Source organism: Dromiciops gliroides, chromosome 5, assembly GCF_019393635.1.
Source record: "Dromiciops gliroides isolate mDroGli1 chromosome 5, mDroGli1.pri, whole genome shotgun sequence".
In the NCBI taxonomy this organism is placed as follows: Eukaryota; Metazoa; Chordata; class Mammalia; order Microbiotheria; family Microbiotheriidae; genus Dromiciops; species Dromiciops gliroides.
The window spans coordinates 125132900-125153809 of record NC_057865.1 but is presented as its reverse complement, the minus strand read 5'-3'; the positions used below and the strand labels follow the sequence as shown (position 1 = coordinate 125153809).

At 35.1% G+C, this 20910-nt stretch overlaps 1 protein-coding gene across 13 annotated transcripts in view; it reads right to left on the bottom strand.

Annotated features, from left to right (window-relative positions):
• The window catches only part of CADPS2 (calcium dependent secretion activator 2), a 746428-nt gene that overhangs the window by 366100 nt on the left and 359418 nt on the right, over window positions 1-20910 (bottom strand). For all 13 annotated transcript variants that reach the window (XM_043965472.1, XM_043965471.1, XM_043965468.1 and 10 more), the window contains exon 7: window positions 3239-3350. In XM_043965472.1, the coding sequence (XP_043821407.1) occupies window positions 3239-3350 (112 nt within the window). The remainder of the gene's footprint in view (window positions 1-3238; window positions 3351-20910) is intronic.

Sequence of the window (20910 nt, the reverse complement as noted above, 5' to 3'; positions counted from 1 at the left end):
GTATCAAGAGAACAACTAGGATAGTGAATGGTTTTGAGATTCTGTCATATGTAGAATGGTCAACAGATCCATAACTATTTAGTCTGTGAAAAAGGATCCTTGGGGGAAGTTTTCCAGTGTAAAATAAGGATTAGGCCTTTTCTCTTTGGCCTGAAGCAGCAAAACTAGAAGCTAGAGGTGGCAATGTCAAATAAGTTAATTAAGGCCTGATGCAACGAAAATTTCCGAACAATTAAATCTCCGTAAAAAATAAAAAAAGGGTTGCCTCATCTTGGATTCCCTTCACTGGAGGACTCTGTAGAAAGACTAGCAAGGACTATTCATCAGCCATGTTTTACAGAAGACTTTTGTTTGAGTAAAAATAGGCCTTTAAAGTGTAAAAGGAGGACTATTTTTGTACTAAGGGAATGGGAGTTGAAAGGCATGGGATTTTTTATTGTGTGTGTTTCTACTTTAAACCCTGCAGATTAGCATCCTTGTAAAGTTACCCCATTTAAAAATTCTTTATCTTACTATTTCAATCAGCAGGATGCTAGGTTTTCAATAATATGCTGGTGACAAATACAGAGAATGTGAGAGCTGGAAGAGATTATCTATGGGAAAATAGTGTCAAGTGACTAGTCCAAGATAACTCATCCAATTAGTGGGAAAGCTAAGGGTTCATTTTCTTTGTGTCTGGCCCAACCACCCAAATAAGCCCTCCAGACATTGGCTTGGTGACATTTGAAAACTGATGGCTTTTCTTTTAAAGACTAACAATCTCTTCAAAGGTAGAATAAGCAATCTGTTACGTGTTCCCGAGAGTTGAGGACAAATCTTACGACTGTTAGGTGTCACTCAGGAGAAAATAATATATCACTGAACACTGTTTTTCATTAAAAAAAGACAAAAACTATTAAGTTTTTTCCCCTTCATGATTCAGAGTGTCAGCAAAAATGAATGAAATTCATTTTAATGCCCAAAAGAATTAGATTTAAAGGGAAAATATCTATTAATATAGCTCTGGGTTAGGAAAAAACATAAATCATTTTTATTACTTTTCTTTAAAGACATGAGTTGTGGCCTTAGAACTTGTGTTACAGACTTATTCATCATAACTTTTTTTTTAATAGATGTAAATATGACATACTGGTTTGCTTCTCACTCTCAAACACAATGTTTTTGCTAAAATATGACCTATGTTTAGGGACTTCAAAATACCTTCTTTGTTCAACAGCCATAGATTCATAGGATTTTAGAATTACAGATTGACTGTATAATAAAATATATACTCTTATTTTGACTGAAATACTGACTATGGAAGAGTAGGTCTGAAGTTTCCCTTTTGGTAATAATGAGAAAAACGACAAGGGATTTGGAGGCATCCAGAAAATACAGATAGTTTTTAGTAGGTAAATTTATGGAATTTAAAACTTATGAAATTGACCAAGTAAGGTTCAATTTCATCTCATATAACCTGAAAGCTAAAACTCAACAATTTCCAAGTTTTCATGTCCAACAGGAACATTTACTAGTTTACTGTGATATAGCTCTATTACTAAGATAAACACCTAGACAAAAAAGAAGAAAGGGGAAACCTATGTTCTGGAGTATAAGTATAGCATCAGTAATTCTTGGTGTATGAGAAGGAAGGAAGAGAAACTTGGAGTCAGAGAAATGACAGAAAGAACTCCCAGTAGGTATAGTATTGTTCATGTCCTATAACACTGGAGGACAGCTATGGATAGCATTAACTCAATGCCATCCCCACCAAAAGTTATCAGTTTGGACTATAAAAATTAACATCGTAAAGACCCAATAAATTCTAGTTGGGTGATGATCCTAGGATCATAGATTTTGAGCCAGACACAACCTTCTATATCATTGATGATATTTCTACCCCCATTATTTTATAGAGAAGATAACTGAAGCCCAGAAATGTTAAGTAACTTGTCCAAGGTCATGTAGGTAGTAACTTGAAAAAGCAGGATATAGCAAGGTGCTCAAAATCAATGAAGGAATGAATTAATGAATGATTGATTGAATGAATGACTGGGAGATATTCTCCTGTGAATTTTTTTTCTTTTGTTTTGACAGTTATGTACGATAAGAAGTCACCTACAACAGACCTAAGCCAAATATAATAAATCCTCTTAAGAATCCATTTAAGTAATAGGAAACAATAGAAAGTAAGATTTATTTAAAAGAGAATTGCAAATGCTTCTTGGAATGCATCTGTTTCACATGAAGTTATTGGATTAAAGATATGTCAGGGTGGTCTTGGCTCAAAAAATCTACTCCAATTTTAATCTTGTCAAAACAGAAGGATAAGGCTAGAGGTAGATATTAGGAATTAAAGAGTAATATGTTAAGAATGAAGAAACAAGAAATATATTATTAACATATTTTATAGTAGTAGGGAAATATGATAATAATATATATTAAATAATCGTTAAATTGTGATTGAAGTGTACTTTTACAAACAGAAAAGTAAAGTGCTTACGAGTCCTCCTGTAAATACTCTTCTCACAAGAAAAGAGGAAAGAATACCCTCCTCGTATCCTGACGTTCATACAGGGAGAGTGTGGTTTTATGATCTGAATTGTTTTTATGAAAGAGGCAAGGTGTTCACTTGAGTTGAGTCATTCAGATTCTTTTATCCAATCAAATTCGTGTCATGGCTTAAGTATCATTCTATGGTTATGGAAACTAAGACTATTTTTTCTCACTTTCTAAAGAAGTATAGTTACTCATTTAAATTCATAGCCCACACAGTTCAGAGCTTTAAGTTAATTAAAAAAAAATAAATTAACTTAGATTGTGTCCTACCAAATATGCTTTCCAACAAACACCAAAACAAATTCATTTACATGATTAAAATTGTTCATTTATCATTAATGTAAAGGAGAAATTCATCCTTTAAATTTGGTAGTATGGTAGGAACATAAAATATTGCATTTGGGGAGTTATGATGCCATGTTGACTTAATAGAACCTGTTGTAATCCTCATGGATATTGTCCCTTTGTCTATGGTTTACTTGTTTTGCATCCCTTCATGTAGATCTTCCCCTGTTTCTCTGAATTCTTCATCTGTCATTCCTTAACAGTGTAGAACTATGCCTTTACATTGATAGAACGATTTTTTTCAGCCCTCATCTGGTTTGGGCAGATGTTTTATTGTTATAAATGATCATTATATGCTTAATGACGTTATGAGTAGTTCTAATATTTTAATTTTGTAAAGTTGATTATAGCTTACCCTTCCTAATTCCTTATCCTCAAGGGCTAGAACTCCGGTGCTTTCAGTGAAGAGCTTTACTTTGACCACAGGTCGAGGATGAGTAGTGGTGAAATCTCCTTGGGTCCCCCATCTGTAATAAAATAACAGAAATTTCTTAAAAGAAAGATTTACTCTTCATGTATTCGATTTATGCTCACAGAAAGCAATGGTAAGCCACATAGCACCTTCTGTGTTTCAATGAGATTATTTTTTATCTTTGATTATTGTGAACTGGCAGATGGCACAATCAAGGAGAAAAGGTAACATTAAGAAAACCACTTTGTGATCATTATGCAGTTATTAGCCTATTAGAAATAAAAATGCATTACTTGTGTCAAAGGTGTTCAAAAGTGAGAATGATTCCTCCAGATGCATAACTAAATTATGATTTAATGAATAACCCAAACTAAAAGTTTATTTGATATTCGTTAAAAGTAATTTGATTCTCCAGATGTAGTAAGAACCCATTGAGCAAGCAAATGAAGCTGGACAAAGAATAATATCAGTTTTAGAAGTTTATTAGTAACAAAAAATTGAAGCTGCTTATTATATCTTCATAAACTAAGAGTAATGGTATGTTCATTCAAGTGAAGGTGATAATTAGATTTAAGACTCAGCTATTGAACATTTGTTCAATATTTTTTTCAATATGAGACTAAAAATGTTGCTGTTCATACATAACACAAATTTTCTGGATTTTATTCATAACACAAATTTTGAAAACTTTTACTACCTTTGTCTTGGGGCTTCCTTAGAAGACATGCATTTTATTCATGAAAATTACTATCTTGAACCATTTCTACTGCACTGTTTTGTAAGAAGATTTTTTAAAAAAATTCTGACATAAAATAAAAGAAAATACATTATTAATATATTAATGTCTTACAGTTAATTTCCCAATATGCTTTCACAGGAATGAAATAAGTCTGTGACATCTGGCTTTCCAAATCATTGTAGGAAAATAACATGTTTTCCTGGCTTATCTTTTAATTAGTAGCATCTTTCCTTTACTTCACACAAATCTATTTCAGCTTATTTGCAGGCTTTCATGACAGAGACATAATTGTAAATACATGTCCTAAAAATCAGTTCCATCACAAGATATCTTATCACATTTTACTTCTAAGTAGTTCAGATCACAAGCTATGTTAGAGTCAGCACAGCTTGAAGGAAAAACCATAGATCAAAATACCATGTTTTACAAGAGGAAGTAGAATATACATAAGCAAGATAAAAAAATACACATGAAAAAGTCACCAACTGAAAAATGCTGAATTTACTGTTAGTTTGGAAAAAATAATTATTGCATTTTCCATGAAAGACTTTGAATCTTTATATTTTGTAACTATGCCACAGAAATCTTTCCTGTTGCAATTCTAACAGAATGGGACCTATAATTATATCAACTATGGTAACTTTACTCACTTCCTGCCAGTTATGACAAAAAACTCATCATAAAACTGAATAAAGTTAACCATTTTACTAAATTCAATAAATTCATATTCACATATGAATAAGATCACATATTCAGAAAGTGAATCCATTTGCCAGTGACAAAAGGAAAGCATTTTTAAAATAATAAACATTTTTATTTACATTTTTGGGTTCCAATTTTTATCCCTTTTTCCTGTCCTCCCCAAGCCCTTTCCTGAGGTTGCAAACAATCAGATATGGGTTATACATGTATGATTATGTAAAACATTACCATACTTGTCATTTTGTACAAGAAAACCAGATTAAAAGAAAAATATGAAAGTGAAAAATAGCATGCTTCAGTCTGTTCCATCAATATCAGTTCTTTCTTTGGAGATAGACAGTATGCTTCTTTTCTTTTTTTTTTTTTTTTTGGTGAGGCAATTGGGGTTAAGTGACTTGCTCAGGGTCACACAGCTAGTAAGTGTTAAGTATCTGAGGCCGGATTTGAACTCAGGTCCTCCTGACTCCAGGGCTGGTGCTCTATCCACTGTGCCACCTAGCTGCCCCGATAGTATGTTTCATCAATAGTCCTTTGGAATTGTCTTGGATCATTGTATTGTTGAGAATAGTCAAGTCATTCACAGTTCTTCATCAAAAAATATTGCTGTCTGAACACAATGTTCTCTTGGTTCTGCTCACTTCATAATACATCATTTCATACATGTCTTTCCAGGCCTTTCTGAAGTCATCCTCTTGTCATTTCTTATAGCACAATAATATTCCATCCCCATCCTACACCACAGTTTGTTTAGCCATTCCCCAATTGATGGGCATTCCTTTGATTTCCAATTCTCAGCCACCACAAAAAGAGCTGCTATAAATATTTTTATACAAATAGGTCTTTTTGTCTTTTGGGGGATGTCTTTGGGATATAAACCTAGCAGTGGTATTGATGGATCAAATGGTATGCACAGTTCTAAAGGCCTTTGGGCATAGTTCCAAATTGTTCTCTGGAATGGTTGGATCTTTTCACAACTCCACCAACATTGGATTAGTGCCCCAGTTTTCCCACATCCCCTTCAACATCCAATATTTTCCATTTTTGTTATATTTGCCACTCTGATAGATGTGAGGTGATACCTCAGAGTTGTTATAATTTGTATTTCTCTGATCAAAAATGATCTAGAGCATTTTTTCATATGATTATAGATAACTTTGATTTATTTGTTTGAAAACTGCCTGTTTATATCCTTTGACCATTTATCAATTGGGGAATGGCTTGTATTTTTTATAAATTTGACTCAGTTCTCTATATATTTGAGAAATGAGGCCTTTATCAGAGATATTTGTTTCAAAAATTCTTTCCCAGTTTTCTATTTCCCTTGTAACCTTGGTTACACTAGTTTTGTCTGTGCAAAAGCTTTTTAATTTTATAAAATCAAAATGATTTATTTTACATTTTAAAAATTTTATTGTCTTTATCTTCTTTGGTTGTAAATCCTTCCCCTGCCCATAAGTCTGACTGATAAATGATTCCATACTCCCTTAATCTGCTTATGGTATCATCAAAAGGAAAGTATTAATGATGAGAAAATAGCACTTCTCAGTTGTGGACTTAGGTCAGTGGCAAAAGGAATGAGTAATAAAGTACTGTTTTGTAATTCTATAAAATGAAGATATTCTTGGATAAAAATGGAGGTTGCTAACCATAGGCTATGGATGATAAACAAAATAAATGAGACATGGTAAATAACTTGGGAAGAAAAATCAAAAGATCCCCCCATAATAAACTCCTGTTGATACATAATACATAAGTATTCCCACTAGATCCTAGTCTGTTATTTCATAATGCGGTGGAGATGACCCTGGTTTGTTGGTTTTTTGTTTTTTGTTTGCTTTTTTCTTTTTTCCTTGTGGGGCAATGAGGGTTAAATGACTTTCCCAGGGTCACACAGCTAGTAAGTGTTAAGTGTCTGAGGCTGGATTTGAACTCAGGTCCTCCTGAATCCAGGGCCAGTGCCACCTAGCTGCCCCCAACCATGCAAATCTTAAAAAAAGCTATGAGTAGAGTTGCAGTGATTAAGCAATTAAAACTTAATATTACATTAAGACAATTTAAATAATTAAAACAAAAACCATTGTAAGACTGTTGGGACACTGAATATCTTTTAATTGCCTGAGTTTAGAGAGGTTCAACAGCAGGTTGAACATATAATTATTATGATTATGATCATTGCATTAATCATTATCACAATTTTGTACTTATTAGGCACTAATGGATTGATTGTGCATTGATGCTAGAAGTTTCCACACTGATGAAATAACAATTATCTTTCAATGCAAATAAGTCTCCTATAGAATATCAAGCCTGATCTCTCCCTTGAATTCCAGTGCTACATATACAACTGTCTACTGGACATCTTTACCTATAAGTGGCAGCTCAACCTCAGTACATACAAAATTGAACTTGTTGTCTCCCTGATTAAATCTGGCTCTTCTATAAAATCTCCTATTTCTGTCATGTGGCCTTGCTAAGCCTGGTTTGAGGCTTGGCAATATAACAATAAGATATAAAACTGGTGAAGTACTGTTGACCACATCTCTCCTGATAGGTTCTGATGTCACAGCCTCTGTAGAGGGAAGATTTAATTAGATATCAACTCAATAATCTTAACATTTTATTATATATTTTGTTTTTCATAGGCCAGAGCTATGGTAAGTCTGCAGATGCAGAACAATGACCCTGGTAAACTTATTTCCTTCCCCCACTACTATCACACAGAAGGTGGTAAAGAAAGAGGCAGAAAAATAATCAAAATTTCTACTTCCCTCAACCTGACCCTTCATGTTTCTTTTTCTTTCTCTTTTTTCTCAATTGTACAGGCAAAGTGCTTCCTGAATCCTCTCTACTAGCCATTTCTGGTTCACTCAATTCATGAGTACAGAGAGATGCAGATCTTCAGAAATGAAAAAAAAATGTATATGGATGCATTCCAGTTTAAGGCTTTGAGTACAGTCCCAATGATACAGTCATTTAAAGACTGATGTAGTTAAAATTGGGAGAAATTATATATGACATTTTTCTAGAACAATTGAAAATTAAGTCTTCTTTAGAAGGAATATTCATGTAAATAGATATGATTTAAAATGAATAGAATAAAGGAAAGATTCACTTATACACTAGCTTGATATAAACATAGAGTTTTCTATTGCTCTCTATAGCTGATCCTCAAACTAGGCTCAACAAGACCATATATGCTAGCCATAAGAAATAGCTGCCTACCCTCAAACATCTTTATTCCAAACAAATTATGAAACTTTTGACTATCCCCCAGAACTGCAATAACTTGACCATAAACTACATGTGGTAGTAAGGATGAATGCATTTTCATTTATCTATAGATTCTATCCAGTGAAAATTATGTCATAAAATTGTTATATTATATATCTGTCATGTTATTATTGCTATAATTGTTATTTATTGCTATATTATTATATGTTGTTATATATTATATTATACATATTATACTTGAATTTCAGGAATTTGATTTGCTTGATTAGATGTATTTGTAATGGGTTTTGTTTTTCTTGCCTTCTCAGTGTGGGGAGGGGAATGGGGGGAAAGAGAATTTGAAACTTAAAATAACATTGAATTAAAATATTTTGTTTTGGAGCAGCTAGGTGGCACAGTGGATAAAGCACCAGCCCTGGATTCAGGAGGACTTGAGTTCAAATCTGGCATCTGACACTTGACACTTACTAGTTGTGTGACCTTGGGCAAGTCACTTAATCCTCATTGTCCCACCCCACCCCCAAATTTTTTGTTTTAACTATTTTTAATAAAACACAGTCTCTGTCCTTAAATTCTTTGTATTTACAGCACTTATCACAGTGCTTGGCACATCGAGAGGACTGGATAAATTCTTACTTGGTAGTGACTCATTGTTTGGGATTTTGATTATATATTTTTTAAGGAGGGTATGGTCATGTTCATTGACAACTTCATTGAGAAGATTGGTGGAATCTCCTGGTCTTGACTAGTAAAAATCTGTTCAGTTGGAAATGAGTCAGTTGCCCTGGGCTATTATTGTGGGTTACCTGTTGGAAGCATCCCTTTGTACTGTGGATCAGTTATAAAATCAGCTTTTCAAATTTTTTCATTTAGGAGAGATCTTGGGAAATATGAGATCAAGAAATCTGGAGAAAAAGACTTTGCTCCCAAAAATGGTGAAGTGAAGAATGTCTGTGAATCCATATGCTTCTCCCTACCCCAGACTGAATAACCACAAAAGGGGTAGTGGTGGAATCTGCTACAAAGTAACTTCCCACTTTGCTTATATTCTCACCTTTCTGTACACCACCCAGTCCAGTTTAAGCAAATTTTGCTCCATTCTCTTAGCCTGAAACTCCCAGCAGGCTTCAGCCAAAGTGCTAATGTAATCAGCCACCACCTTCTTCCAGTTGTCCCCCACAGTCCTTACAGAACAAAAACAGCCCAGTGGGAATTTTCAGCTAACGCGGTTCATGGTGGTTCCCACTTGAAACTTTCTTTTGTCTCTGTACTTTAAACATAAAATCAGTATGGGAAATTCACCATGAGCAGAGAAAGAAAAACAAAGAGATCAACAAGAGTGGTGAGAGTGAACAGCTCTATGACCTATAAGCCTAGAGAGGCTGCCTGTTCTCGGCTATGATGTTTTTATGTTTCCTATTTTATTTGGTCAAACAAAGGGTTGCAAACACATGCTTGCAAATGGTGAAAGAAGAGTTCTCTTAGTGCTAGTAGAGGCTGATTATAGCAAGAACACAAGTCAAGGCATCAAGCATCTATGAAGTATCTACTATGTGCCAGGCATTGTGCTAAGAGCTAGGCACACAAAGGAAAAATCACTCCCTGTTCTTAAGGTTGCTCATAGCCTAGACTTCAAGTGTGTTCTTACAAAGAACACACAATTCATGAGCATGCATTTGGAGGTTCAATGTGAGTCAAATCAATAAAAATATTCTAGTATGAATATATAAACTGGATAATATTAAAATTTGACATATATTACTCTGTTTCAATAATACTTAATCAAGTTGCTATTTTCTGTCATTATGTAAGTTTTAAAGCCTTTAGCCTGCACCTTTAGTTCCCTATTTTACTTTTTTTGGGTAGTCCTTTATTTTCCAATTACATGTAAAGTTTGTTTTCAACATAAATTTCTGTAAGATCTTGAGTTCCAAATCTTTCTCCTTCCCTTCCCCTTTTCCAAGATGTCAAACTATCAGATATATGGTTTTTGATGCATATGTATATTCATATACATACACAATCATGTTTATATCTATCTATATATTTCCATTTTAATCATATTGTAAAAGAAGAATCAGAATAAATGAGAAAACCACAAGAAAGAAAAAATAACAAAAAATAAAGTGAAAATAGTATACTCTGACCTGCATTCAGACTCCATAGTTCTTTTTCTGGATGTGGGGAGCATGTTACATCATAAGACTTTTGCAATTGCCATGGATCATTGTATTGTTGAGAAGAGTTGTCTTTCATAGTTGATCATCACACAATGTTGCTGTTACTGTGTACAATGTTTTCCTGGTTCTGTTCACTTTACTCAGTATAAGTTCATGTAAGGTTTTCCAGGTTTTTCTGAAACCTGCCTGCTCATAATTTCTTATAGCACAATAGTATTCTATCACATTCATATACTACAACCTGTTTAGTCATTCCCCAATTGATTGACATCCCCTCAGTTTCCAATTCTTTGCCAACACAAAAAGAACTGATATAAATATTTTGTACACGTGGGTCCTTTTCCCCTTGTTGTGGTCTCTTTGGGATACAGACCTAGTAGTGGTATTGCTGGGTTAAAGTGTATGCATACTTTTATTGCCCACTGGGCATAGTTCCAAACTGCTCTCCATAATGGGTGGATCAGTTCACAACTCCACCAAGATGCATTAGTGTTTCAATTCTCCCACATCTTCTTCAACATTTATCCTTTTCCTTTTTTTGTCACTACTATTCAAGCTCATTAACACTCTCACATTGCTATACATTGTGTCATTTTCTATTTTGGAGACTCCTCCTTCATGACTATAAAAGAACTGCTTTACTTGTAAGAAAAATCTGTGGTTACTGAGGAGCCTTGGGTCCCATTTGTTCACAATTGCTAGCTTTGCTAATAAATGGATATTTCTTGGAACTGTTTCCTCAGTTTCTCTTATTCACAGATTTCTATCATGAAAACTGGTCCCACTTGAATAATTTGCTTTTAAAATAACATCTCAAAGTGAAAGCACATTCAGTTTGAAAACAGTTTTTTAGTTCTATAATGAATTAATTGGAAAAAAACTACAAAATGGAGTAACTGAGATTCATAAAATATTTTCTACTTAATTAGCATGTTTAAATACTTTTAGAAATTAACACTAATTATTCTTCTATTTTCAACATATAAAATACTAAGAGGATACATTATCCTGGCATACAATTTGCTTTTACTGAAAATATACTGTTTTTCTTCACTTTCACAAATGTATTATTTATGAGAATTCGGAATTGCAAAGTGGGGCAGCTAGGTGGCGCAGTGGACAAAGCACAGGCCCTGGATTCAGGAGTACCTGAGTTCAAATCCAGCCTCAGACACTTAACACTTACTAGCTTGTGTGACCATGGGCAAGTCATTTAACCCCCATTGCCCTGCAAAAAAAAAAAAAAAAAAAGCATTTAGGGGGCAGCTAGGTGGAGCAGTGGATAGAGCACCGGCCCTGGATTCAGGAGTACCTGAGTTCAAATCCGACCTCAGACACTTGACACTTACTAGTTGTGTGACCATGGGCAAGTCACTTAACCCCCATTGCCCGAAAAAAAAAATTGCAAAGTAATTCTTTAAGTGAATAAAAGCCTCTGCAATGTACCTTTACTTTAGCAGTAGGACTTCTTGGCTTTTGCAAACATGTTAGTTTATAGCAGTTCTAATACCTATTGAAAGAAATCATCATAAATAGGGAGTCATATATAAAGATTGAGAAACCCAACGTAGGTTTTATAGAAGTGAAAATAAAAGAAGACAGCAAAATATTCTCTATTTTATTTCACATAATTTGGCAGTAAATAAATTAAATTCCACAGATATATTGTATCTATTAAATTAAGATATTGTGAAAATTAAATTTTCTTGTATTTCAAAAAATTGAATTAAATTTCAGAGAAGCACAATAAGGAAACACTCTTGTATGGTTTTTCATAATTGTATTTTGTGTCCAGATCTGCAAAGCACACTAATATTTCCTTTTAAACAACACAAAGGGAATCAAATTTTCTGAGGGCTACTCATTTTACAGGGTAATTTTCTCAAATTCTACCTGCTGTTCATAGGCTTGTACAAACCTAGTGTTTAATCTTCATGTTAGAGTTTTAAAGTTATACTGAACAATATTCCCATCATGATTCTTTGCTAGGTTATTGTCTTTAGCATTTCTGGTCCAAAATGTGTGGAAATAAGTGAGAGTACTGATCAGCAAAAGTCAGAAAGGTACAGAGATTCAACCATAAAGCTTCCATCAAGTCCTTTTTACATTTGGATAATAGAATTTAAAACTGGAAACTTAGGCATAATTTCATATAATTCCCTCATTTTACAGATAAGGACATTGAAGTCCAGATAATTTACTTGAGGTAATAGACAATAGTAATGAAATCAAGGAATCAATAAGCATTTATTAAATGCCTATTATATCCTAGGTCCTGGGGACATAAATACAAGATTGAGACAGTTCTTGATATGAAGGAAATTATGTTCTACTTGGGGAAGAGAACACATGTTTGAGGAGAAGTAAATATAAGACATAGACAATGAAAATCCTAAGTGATGGTATAACTGACATCTGGAGGCATTAAAAAGGATACTTAAAAGAAGCAATGCTTGAGCCAAATCTTGAAAGGAGCTAGAAGTTCCAAGAAATGGAGTCAAAGGAAAATGTTGCAGGCACTGGGGAAGAGGGGAGCTTCAGCCTGTGTTAAGGCAGAGAAGAAGAAGATCGGATGTCTTGTATTGTCAAAAAATGAAGGCTAAGAAAGGCCTTTGGATTTGAAAATTAATGGGGTAGGGAGATCACTGGAAATGATTGGGGTGGGGGGGTGAGGAATAAGACCTTGTAATTTCCAAATAAGGTCCTCAAGAGCAAATTATCAAACCATAGGTCAACTGTCTCATCTCTATTGTATCTTTATGATGTACAAACATGTCCAGCAGATCTTATGAAGAAAATGTAACAGGTAGGTTTTTTTGGAAATAAGATTTCCTACAGAAAGCTGTATTTCATAGTCATACAATTAACTTAAATGTGTAGAGAAAATAAATTATAAATGCCACAATGTCTATTTCTTGTTCCAAAACAAAATAAACCTCACATTTTACTCGGCCGGGAAAAACATAGTCTTAAAGGCTCTTCTCCATCATATCTCTTATGCTTTTGTTGAACCAATGTAAGACTCCTTGGTAGGTGCTATGACAGAGATAATTTTATTTAACAATGCTCGGGTTACAGTATCAAAGCATAAAATAGGGAGATAAAGGCTTGCCAGAAGTCCTTATCATTAATCATAGAAGTCCTTAACAGAATCTCAATGGTCAAGGGATTCTCTATAGATGGCATTGCCCTGACAGCCTCCAGACCCAAAATACTATATGGCTTTCTCAATGACATCAGTGGCCATTCCAATGATATTAAGGATAACAAACTACACAGAGAGAAATGAAGAAAAATGCCTTTTGTCCAGCCAATGGCATGTTATGGAATGAGCAGTTCTTTTAGATAGCCCATTTACTGAATAGGCCCTGATGTTGGATATGACCTGGGACCTGAACTGAATAGAAACAAAAAGAGTGGGTTGGTTTCTACTTAGTGTTTTCAGCAATGACAGGAAGCAGACACAATTATCCATATTTTAAAGATTAATATTCTATTGATGATGCTATATGACTCCTAATCATGGACAGTGAAAATCTCTCAAGAATCAAAATTATGGTTGAAATAAAGGGTAGTTACAAAGGATATGGGAGAAAGATGTAGGCTACACCATGCTCTTAATGATGATTTGGATAAAAGAAGTGATCAAGGGGATATTATTCAAGAAATGTAAGAGTGGAGGTCACTAAATAAAAAACCTAAATTCTTCACTGGAACCCAAAGAAATATGTAAGGAACCAGAGGAAGATACCCATCAAACTGGGTAAATCTATCTTACCAGTGTGGGGAACAATTTTTAATTAGGGAGTGTTAGCTAAGGGGCTCACCACAATATTGGGGCAAGGAAGGAGACCGGCAGCCTCCCTCAAAACAGAACAGGATTTATTTTAACAAGAACGAACTTAAAAAAACAAAACACAAACAGGATCAGTAGAATCAAGGGAAAGGAAATAAAATGGGGAAAGGGAAATTATACAACCTCAAAAGATCCCACCGCCCAGGATTCAGCTGAGAGAATTCCTGTCGTTCCAGCATCCAGCTAGAATGCCCAATTCTCCTCCCCCAATTCCAGAAAAACCCCACACAGCCCCAGCCAATGGGATGGCCCCTCTGACAGTCACATGACTGCCCTCACTAGGCTACCAATCATTATAATTTTGCCAGGCCCATGTATGTGTCGGCAAGTGGTGCCAGCACCATGGCAACAACCAGTGGGTGGAGCACCTTGTGGTTTTTGGAGGCCCAGACCATTGGGCACCCAGGAATAAAAACCTCAAATAACAATTAATTCTTTACAGCAGGATTTATGGAACAAGAAGGACAAAAATTATGAAGCATGAGACTATGCTGATGGGCTGTGATATGTCTGTTTCATGGGCAATGAATAGAAAAGGGAATGAGTATTTATATAGTACCCATTACTTGCCAGACACTGTGCTAAGCACTTTTTTTTTAAAGTGAGGCAATGGGGGTTAAGTGACTTGCCCAGGGTCACACAGCTAGTAAGTGTTAAGTGTCTGAGGCCAGATTTGAACTCAGGTACTCCTGACTCCAGGACCGGTGCTCTATCCACTTCGCCACCTAGCTGCCCCTGTGCTAAGCACTTTTACAAATTTTATCTAATTAGGTTCTCACAACATATCCAGAATATTCAGAATATCCAGAGCTTAGAGATGGAGTGTCTTGTTTGTGCAACAGACAGGAGGTCAGTGTGACTTGAATGAAGATTACATGGTAGAGAGTAATGTATAAAAATACTAGAAAGGTAAGTCAGGGCTAGATTATGAGGGCTCTGAAAGCTAAGCAGGGCATTTTGGATTTGGTCTTTGAGGCAAAAGGGAGACAATGGCATTTATTGATTGGGAGGCTATCATGGGTAAAGAGATGAAGAATAAATTTTAGAGGACTTTATACATTAAATTTACTAACTGCTTGTCTGCAAGAACTTACAGTTTAACAAGAGATACAACATGTAAAGCATGTATAAATAAGATATCTATCTGGTTTATAAACACATATATATGATTTATATACACACTTGTTTGTGTGTGTGTGTGTGTGTGTGTGTGTGTGTGTGTGTGTGTAATTGGGATAATTAACAGAAGGAAGCTCTGCCATGTCTGTTTTCCACTGCATGCCATGAATCCTCTCTGGCTACTTATAGTTTGTTTGACTTATTCCCACCTGGGCAACTTTCCATGCTCCTCCAACTTCTGAGTTTTCAAACCACACATAATACTCTGCATCAACTCCATCTGAATACAAACTTCTGTGGACAGTTATAATGTCTCTGTGAACTAACTCCTCAAAGATTAATTGAGAACAAAGACCTTAGGAGGGAAGGTGGTGGAATCAAGATGGCAGTTTAGAGGCTACCCAGCTGAACTATTTCGATATTGCCCTCCAAATCACTTTAAAATAATGCCTCAAATCAAGTTTTGAAGCATGAAAGACAATAAGAGCTAAGGTTTAGACATATTTTTCTGGTTTAAGAAGACAGTTCAAAGTCAAGAAATAGGCTAGAAAAATGAGCAAATAACAAGAAAAATAACTTGATTGTTAAAAGCCACTATTTTGGGGCAGCTATGTGGCGAAATAGATAGAGCACCGGCCCTGGATTCAGGAGGACCTGAATTCAAATCTGGCCTCAGACACTTAACACTTACTAGCTGTGTAACCCTGGGCAAGTCACTTAACCCCATCTGCCTCACACACACACACACAAAAGCCACTACTGTTGACAGGAAAGACCAAGAATAAACTCAGAAGACAACAATGTGAAATCACCTACAATCAAAGCTTCAAAGAATAATGCTAATTGAAACCAAGCCCAACAAGAAGTCCTGCAAGATTTAAAGAAAGAGATTGGCATATTAGAGTGGAAATTGGACAAATCAATATGAGTGATGCAAGAAAATTATGAAAAGATAATTAACAACTTGGTAAAATAGGCACAAAAAATACTGAAGGAAATAACAAAATTGGCTTAATGGTAAAAGAGGCATAAAAATTCACTGATGAAAAGAACTCCTTAAAAAGCAGAATAGACCAAATGGGGAAAAGTTACAAAATCTTCCTGAAGAAAATAATTCCTTAAAAACTAGAATTGGGCAAGTGGAAACTAATGTCTATAAGACATCAAGAAACAATAAACAAAATAATGAAAAAGTAAGAAGGAAAGGTGAAATTTCTCATTAGAAAAAGGACTGCCCTATAAAATATATCAAGTAGAGATCATTTAAGAATTATTAGACTACCTGAAAGTTATGATCAAACAAAAAGCCTAGATATCATATTTCAAGAAATTATCAAGGAAAACTCCCCCATTACCTTACACCCTGAAGGTAAATAAGAAATCCACCTATCACCTCCTAAAGATCTCAAAATGAAAATTCCCAAGAATATTATAGCCAAATTCCAGATTTCCTAAATCAGAGAGAAAATACTTCAAAAGCATCCAGAAAGAAAAAATTCAAATATTGCAGAGCCACACTTAGCATCACACAAGAGTGGAGGGAGGGCTTAGAACATGATATTCTGGAAGGCAAAGAATTTAGGATTAAAACCAAGAATAACCTACCCAGAAAAACTGCGTATAATTCTTCCGCCAAGAAATGGATATTTAATGAAATGGAAGACTTTCAAGCATTCCTGACAAAAAGACCAGAGCTGAATAGAAAACCTGACATTTAATCATAAGACTCAAGAGAAGCATAAAAAAGGTCAATATGAAAGAATAATTAAATGTTTCAATAAAGTTAAATTGTTTACATTCCTATGTGGGAAAATGACACATGTAACTCTTAATTTTTTTTTCATTTTTAGAGGAGTTAAAAGGAGTGTACATAGACAAAAGGCATGGGTGTGAATTGATTATGTTGGAATGATTCAAAAAAACAACAACAACTTAAGGCATGAGAAACAAGGATACAGAAACAGGCATGGGAGAAGGGAGAAGGAAGAGGTAGAATGGGGGAAATTTTCTCACATAAGGAAGCATGAAAGGAAGAGCTTTTACAGTGGAGGGGGAAATGGGGACGGGTTGAAGTGAATGCTTCAACCTCCTTTTCATCAGAATTGGCTCAAAGAGGGAAGAATATATTGTGAGAATTGAAATGGCACCCCCTGCTGGCAGGAACATGGTGGGCTCTGGCCTGAGAAAAGGCCATCTGGCTTGAGCATCCGGAAACTGACCTTTTCTGGGATTTCAAAGGTCAGCCCAGCATCCGGAAGTTACTTCTGTAGAGCCGCCTGTTAGACTTGTCCATCAGTGCTACCAGCCAATTAATTTGGAGCTGTGTGCATGTGTGGACAGCCCTGCTTCCTGTTTTGTGGGAGGCTTCTGGGACGAAGAAGGGGCAAGGGGCTCTCTTTCGCTGGGACCTTGTGTGGAGTGGAGCTGAGATGCTGGCTCCCTTAGATAGATAGACGAAGGCATCTTGGCCTCTTTCTCCTCACCAAATTCTTATGCTCCTTAATGAATGCTTAAAAGTCTAAACTCTTGCTAAAGCTTGTAATTTATTGGCGACCACTCATTAGATTTTTAGATAGTCTAGCTAGAATTTTAGCCACCTCACAGATAGCAACTTTACAATATATTATATTGAGAGATAGATAGATAGATAGACAGACAGACAGAAAAACACATTTAGTTGTGTATAGAAAGGTGACTTACTGAGTAAGAAAATGGATGGGAAGCAAAAAAGAGAAAGGGGTGGGGCAAAACAAGAGGGAGGGTGGATGGGGGAGGCATTAGTAAGAAGGACAGGATAAAAAGAAAGAGAGAAGAAATGGAAGAAAATGGGATAGAGGGGAAAACATAGTTAGTAAACATAATTGAATTTGACTATGATGAGCTTGCCCAAAGAATGGAAGTAGATAGTAGACTGAATTAGAAACCAGAATCCAACAACATGTTGTTTACAAGAGACATTCTTGAAACAAAAAGAAACAAACAGAAAAGAGCTGGAGTAGAATCTAATGTGCTTCAGCTAATCTAAAAAAAGTCAGGGGAAGCAATCATAATCAATCTCAGAGAAAGCAAAAGCAAAAATAGACCTAATTAAAAGGGATAATCAGGGAAACTATATTTTGATAAAAGGTTTCATAGACAATGAAGTAATATCAACACTTTTTACAGCAAGCTTCTCTGAATAAAACCTCATTTCTAACATACATACTGAGTATAGAAGTGAGTCAAATTTATAAAAAACGAGAGTCATTCCCAAATTGCTAAATGGTCAAAGGATATAAACAGATAGTTTTCAGAAGAAGGAATCACATCTATTTATAGTTATATAAAAGTCTCTAAATCACTATTGATTAGAGAAAAGCAAATTCAAACAACTCTGAGGTTCCAGTTTGGACGTGTGGTTAACAGAAAAGTTAAAGAAGGATAAGTAGATCTGAGAATCATCAGTACAGAGATGGTAATTTAATCCATAGGAAATGATGAAATGTTCAAGTGAAATTGTTTAGAGGAAGAAAAGCAGAAGCTTCAGGCTAGCATCTTGTGGGACCTCCATGGTTATCAGGCTGCCATAAAGATCAACAAAGGAAATAGAGAAGTGGTTAGATAGGTAGGAAGAAAATCAGGGGAGAAGAGTGTCATGAAAACCTAGAAAAAACAGAGTATTAAAGAGAAGTATCAAAGGCTGCAGAGAAGTAAGACAGGATGAAAACTAGGAAAAGGTCATTAGATTTGGCAATTGGCAGTTAGAAATAATTGGTAATTTTGGAGAAGGTAATTTTAGTTGAATGAGGAGGTTGGGAGCCAAAGAGCAGAATTATAGAGCAAGTGAAAGGAATATAAGCAAAGCTACATAATTGTAGATGTTCTTCTCAAGAAGTTTATCTACAAGAGAAGCAATATATGAGGCTAGCTAGCAGGGATGGATGGTTCAAATTTGTAAGAAGAGAAGTAGTCAGTAGACAGGGAGATATTTAGGGATGCTAGAGAAGGCAATATGCTGGAGAAGACTGGACGGAATTGGATCACTTATGTGGGGGGTTTGCCTTGGCAAGGAGTGTGACCTTTTCATGTGATAGGGGGTGAAGGAGACAGTGGCAGAAGAATTCTATGTGATGTGAGCTGAGGAATAGGAAAAAGAGATGCCTCTTGGCAAATGGCTTCAATTCTATTTAGTCATGACCTCAGATTAAGAACACCTGGACCAAAGAAATGAAGAAAAAGTTAAAAAGGAGTAGAACTGTGGGAGAAATGGAAAGATAGGAGATTATGGCAAGATAATATAATTTCAATATCCTTGAAGAGGGAGTAGTACTCCACGTACTAATTCTACTGAGGTAGAATGGAAATAGGTGTCATAGGAGTTGAGACCTATGAGGAATTAGCATACTAGGGTGTTACCAAGGTTTGGTTTGTTGATTTTTTTTGTTATTATTCTCGGATAGTGACATGGGTTAATTAGGAGGTAAATAAAGGCTCTTTGATTGTTCTCTTTTTTTTTTTTTATCTTAATAGTATTTTATTTTTTCCAGTTACATGTAAAGATAGTTTTTGTTTGTTTTTTGGTGAGGCAACTGGGGTTAAGTGACTTGCCCAGGGTCATAGAGCTAGTAAGTGTCAAGTGTCTGAGGCTGGATTTGAGCTCAGGTCCTACTGAATCCAGGGCCAGTGCTTTATCCACTGCGCCACCTAGTTGCCCCCATAAAGATAGTTTTTAAACATTTTAAACATTCATTTTGGGTTTTTTTGTTTTTGTTTTTTATTTTTTGAGGGGCAATAAGGGTTACATGACTTGCCCAGGGTCACACAGCTAGTGTTAAGTGTCTTGAGGTCAAATTTGAACTCAGGTCCTCCTGAATCCAGGGCTGGTGCTTTATCTACTGTGCCATCTAGCTACCCCTTAAAATTTATTTTTATAAGATTTTGAGTTCCAAATTTTTCTCCCTCCTTCCCCCCTCCCCAAGACAGCAAGCAATCTGATATAGGTTATATATGTATAATAATATTAAACATATTTCCACATTAGTCATGTTGTGAAAGAAGAATCAGAAGAAAAGAGGAAAAACCTCAAGAAAGAAAAAAAAATTAAAAATAGTATGGTTAAATCTGTATTTAGATTCCACAGTTCTTTTTCTGGATGTGCAGAGCATGTTTCATTGTGAGTCCTATGTAATTATCTTGGATCATTGTATTGCTGAGAAGATTTAAGTATCACAGCTGATCTTTGATTATTCTTATGCTCATAGAGACAAAATAAAATTATAATAAAGATTTCTAATTTTATATAATCCAACAAAAAAGTCAATACTTTAAATTACTTTCTTAATCTGTTGACAGTCAAAATAGTTTTAAAAGTGAACTAAAAGATTATATTTCCATCATTTAATGCAATTCATGCATCTCAAGTTGGAAGAGAAATAACATTTATTATGACATGTAGATGGTTATTAAGAAATAAGAGATAAAACAACAAATATAAATGAGTAGTTAAGATTTTCTTTGCATGTTTCCCAATTTAAACAAAACACTCAAAATAGCAATGACTTTTTCTCATTTTCCTAATTTTATCATATTAACATTATATTAATAACATAATTAAATGCATGTTTACTTGTATGCTAGTTTTGGTTTTGGCCTTGACTGCCTTACAATCTACTGGAAAACTGATCACAATCTAAGAAAATCTTTACCCAAACAAGTAATAACTCACATTTACTTGGATGCTTTTCAATATCCAATCCATAAAGTTCCTCTGAAATAACGCCTATGTAAATCACTAAGCCTTTTAATATAT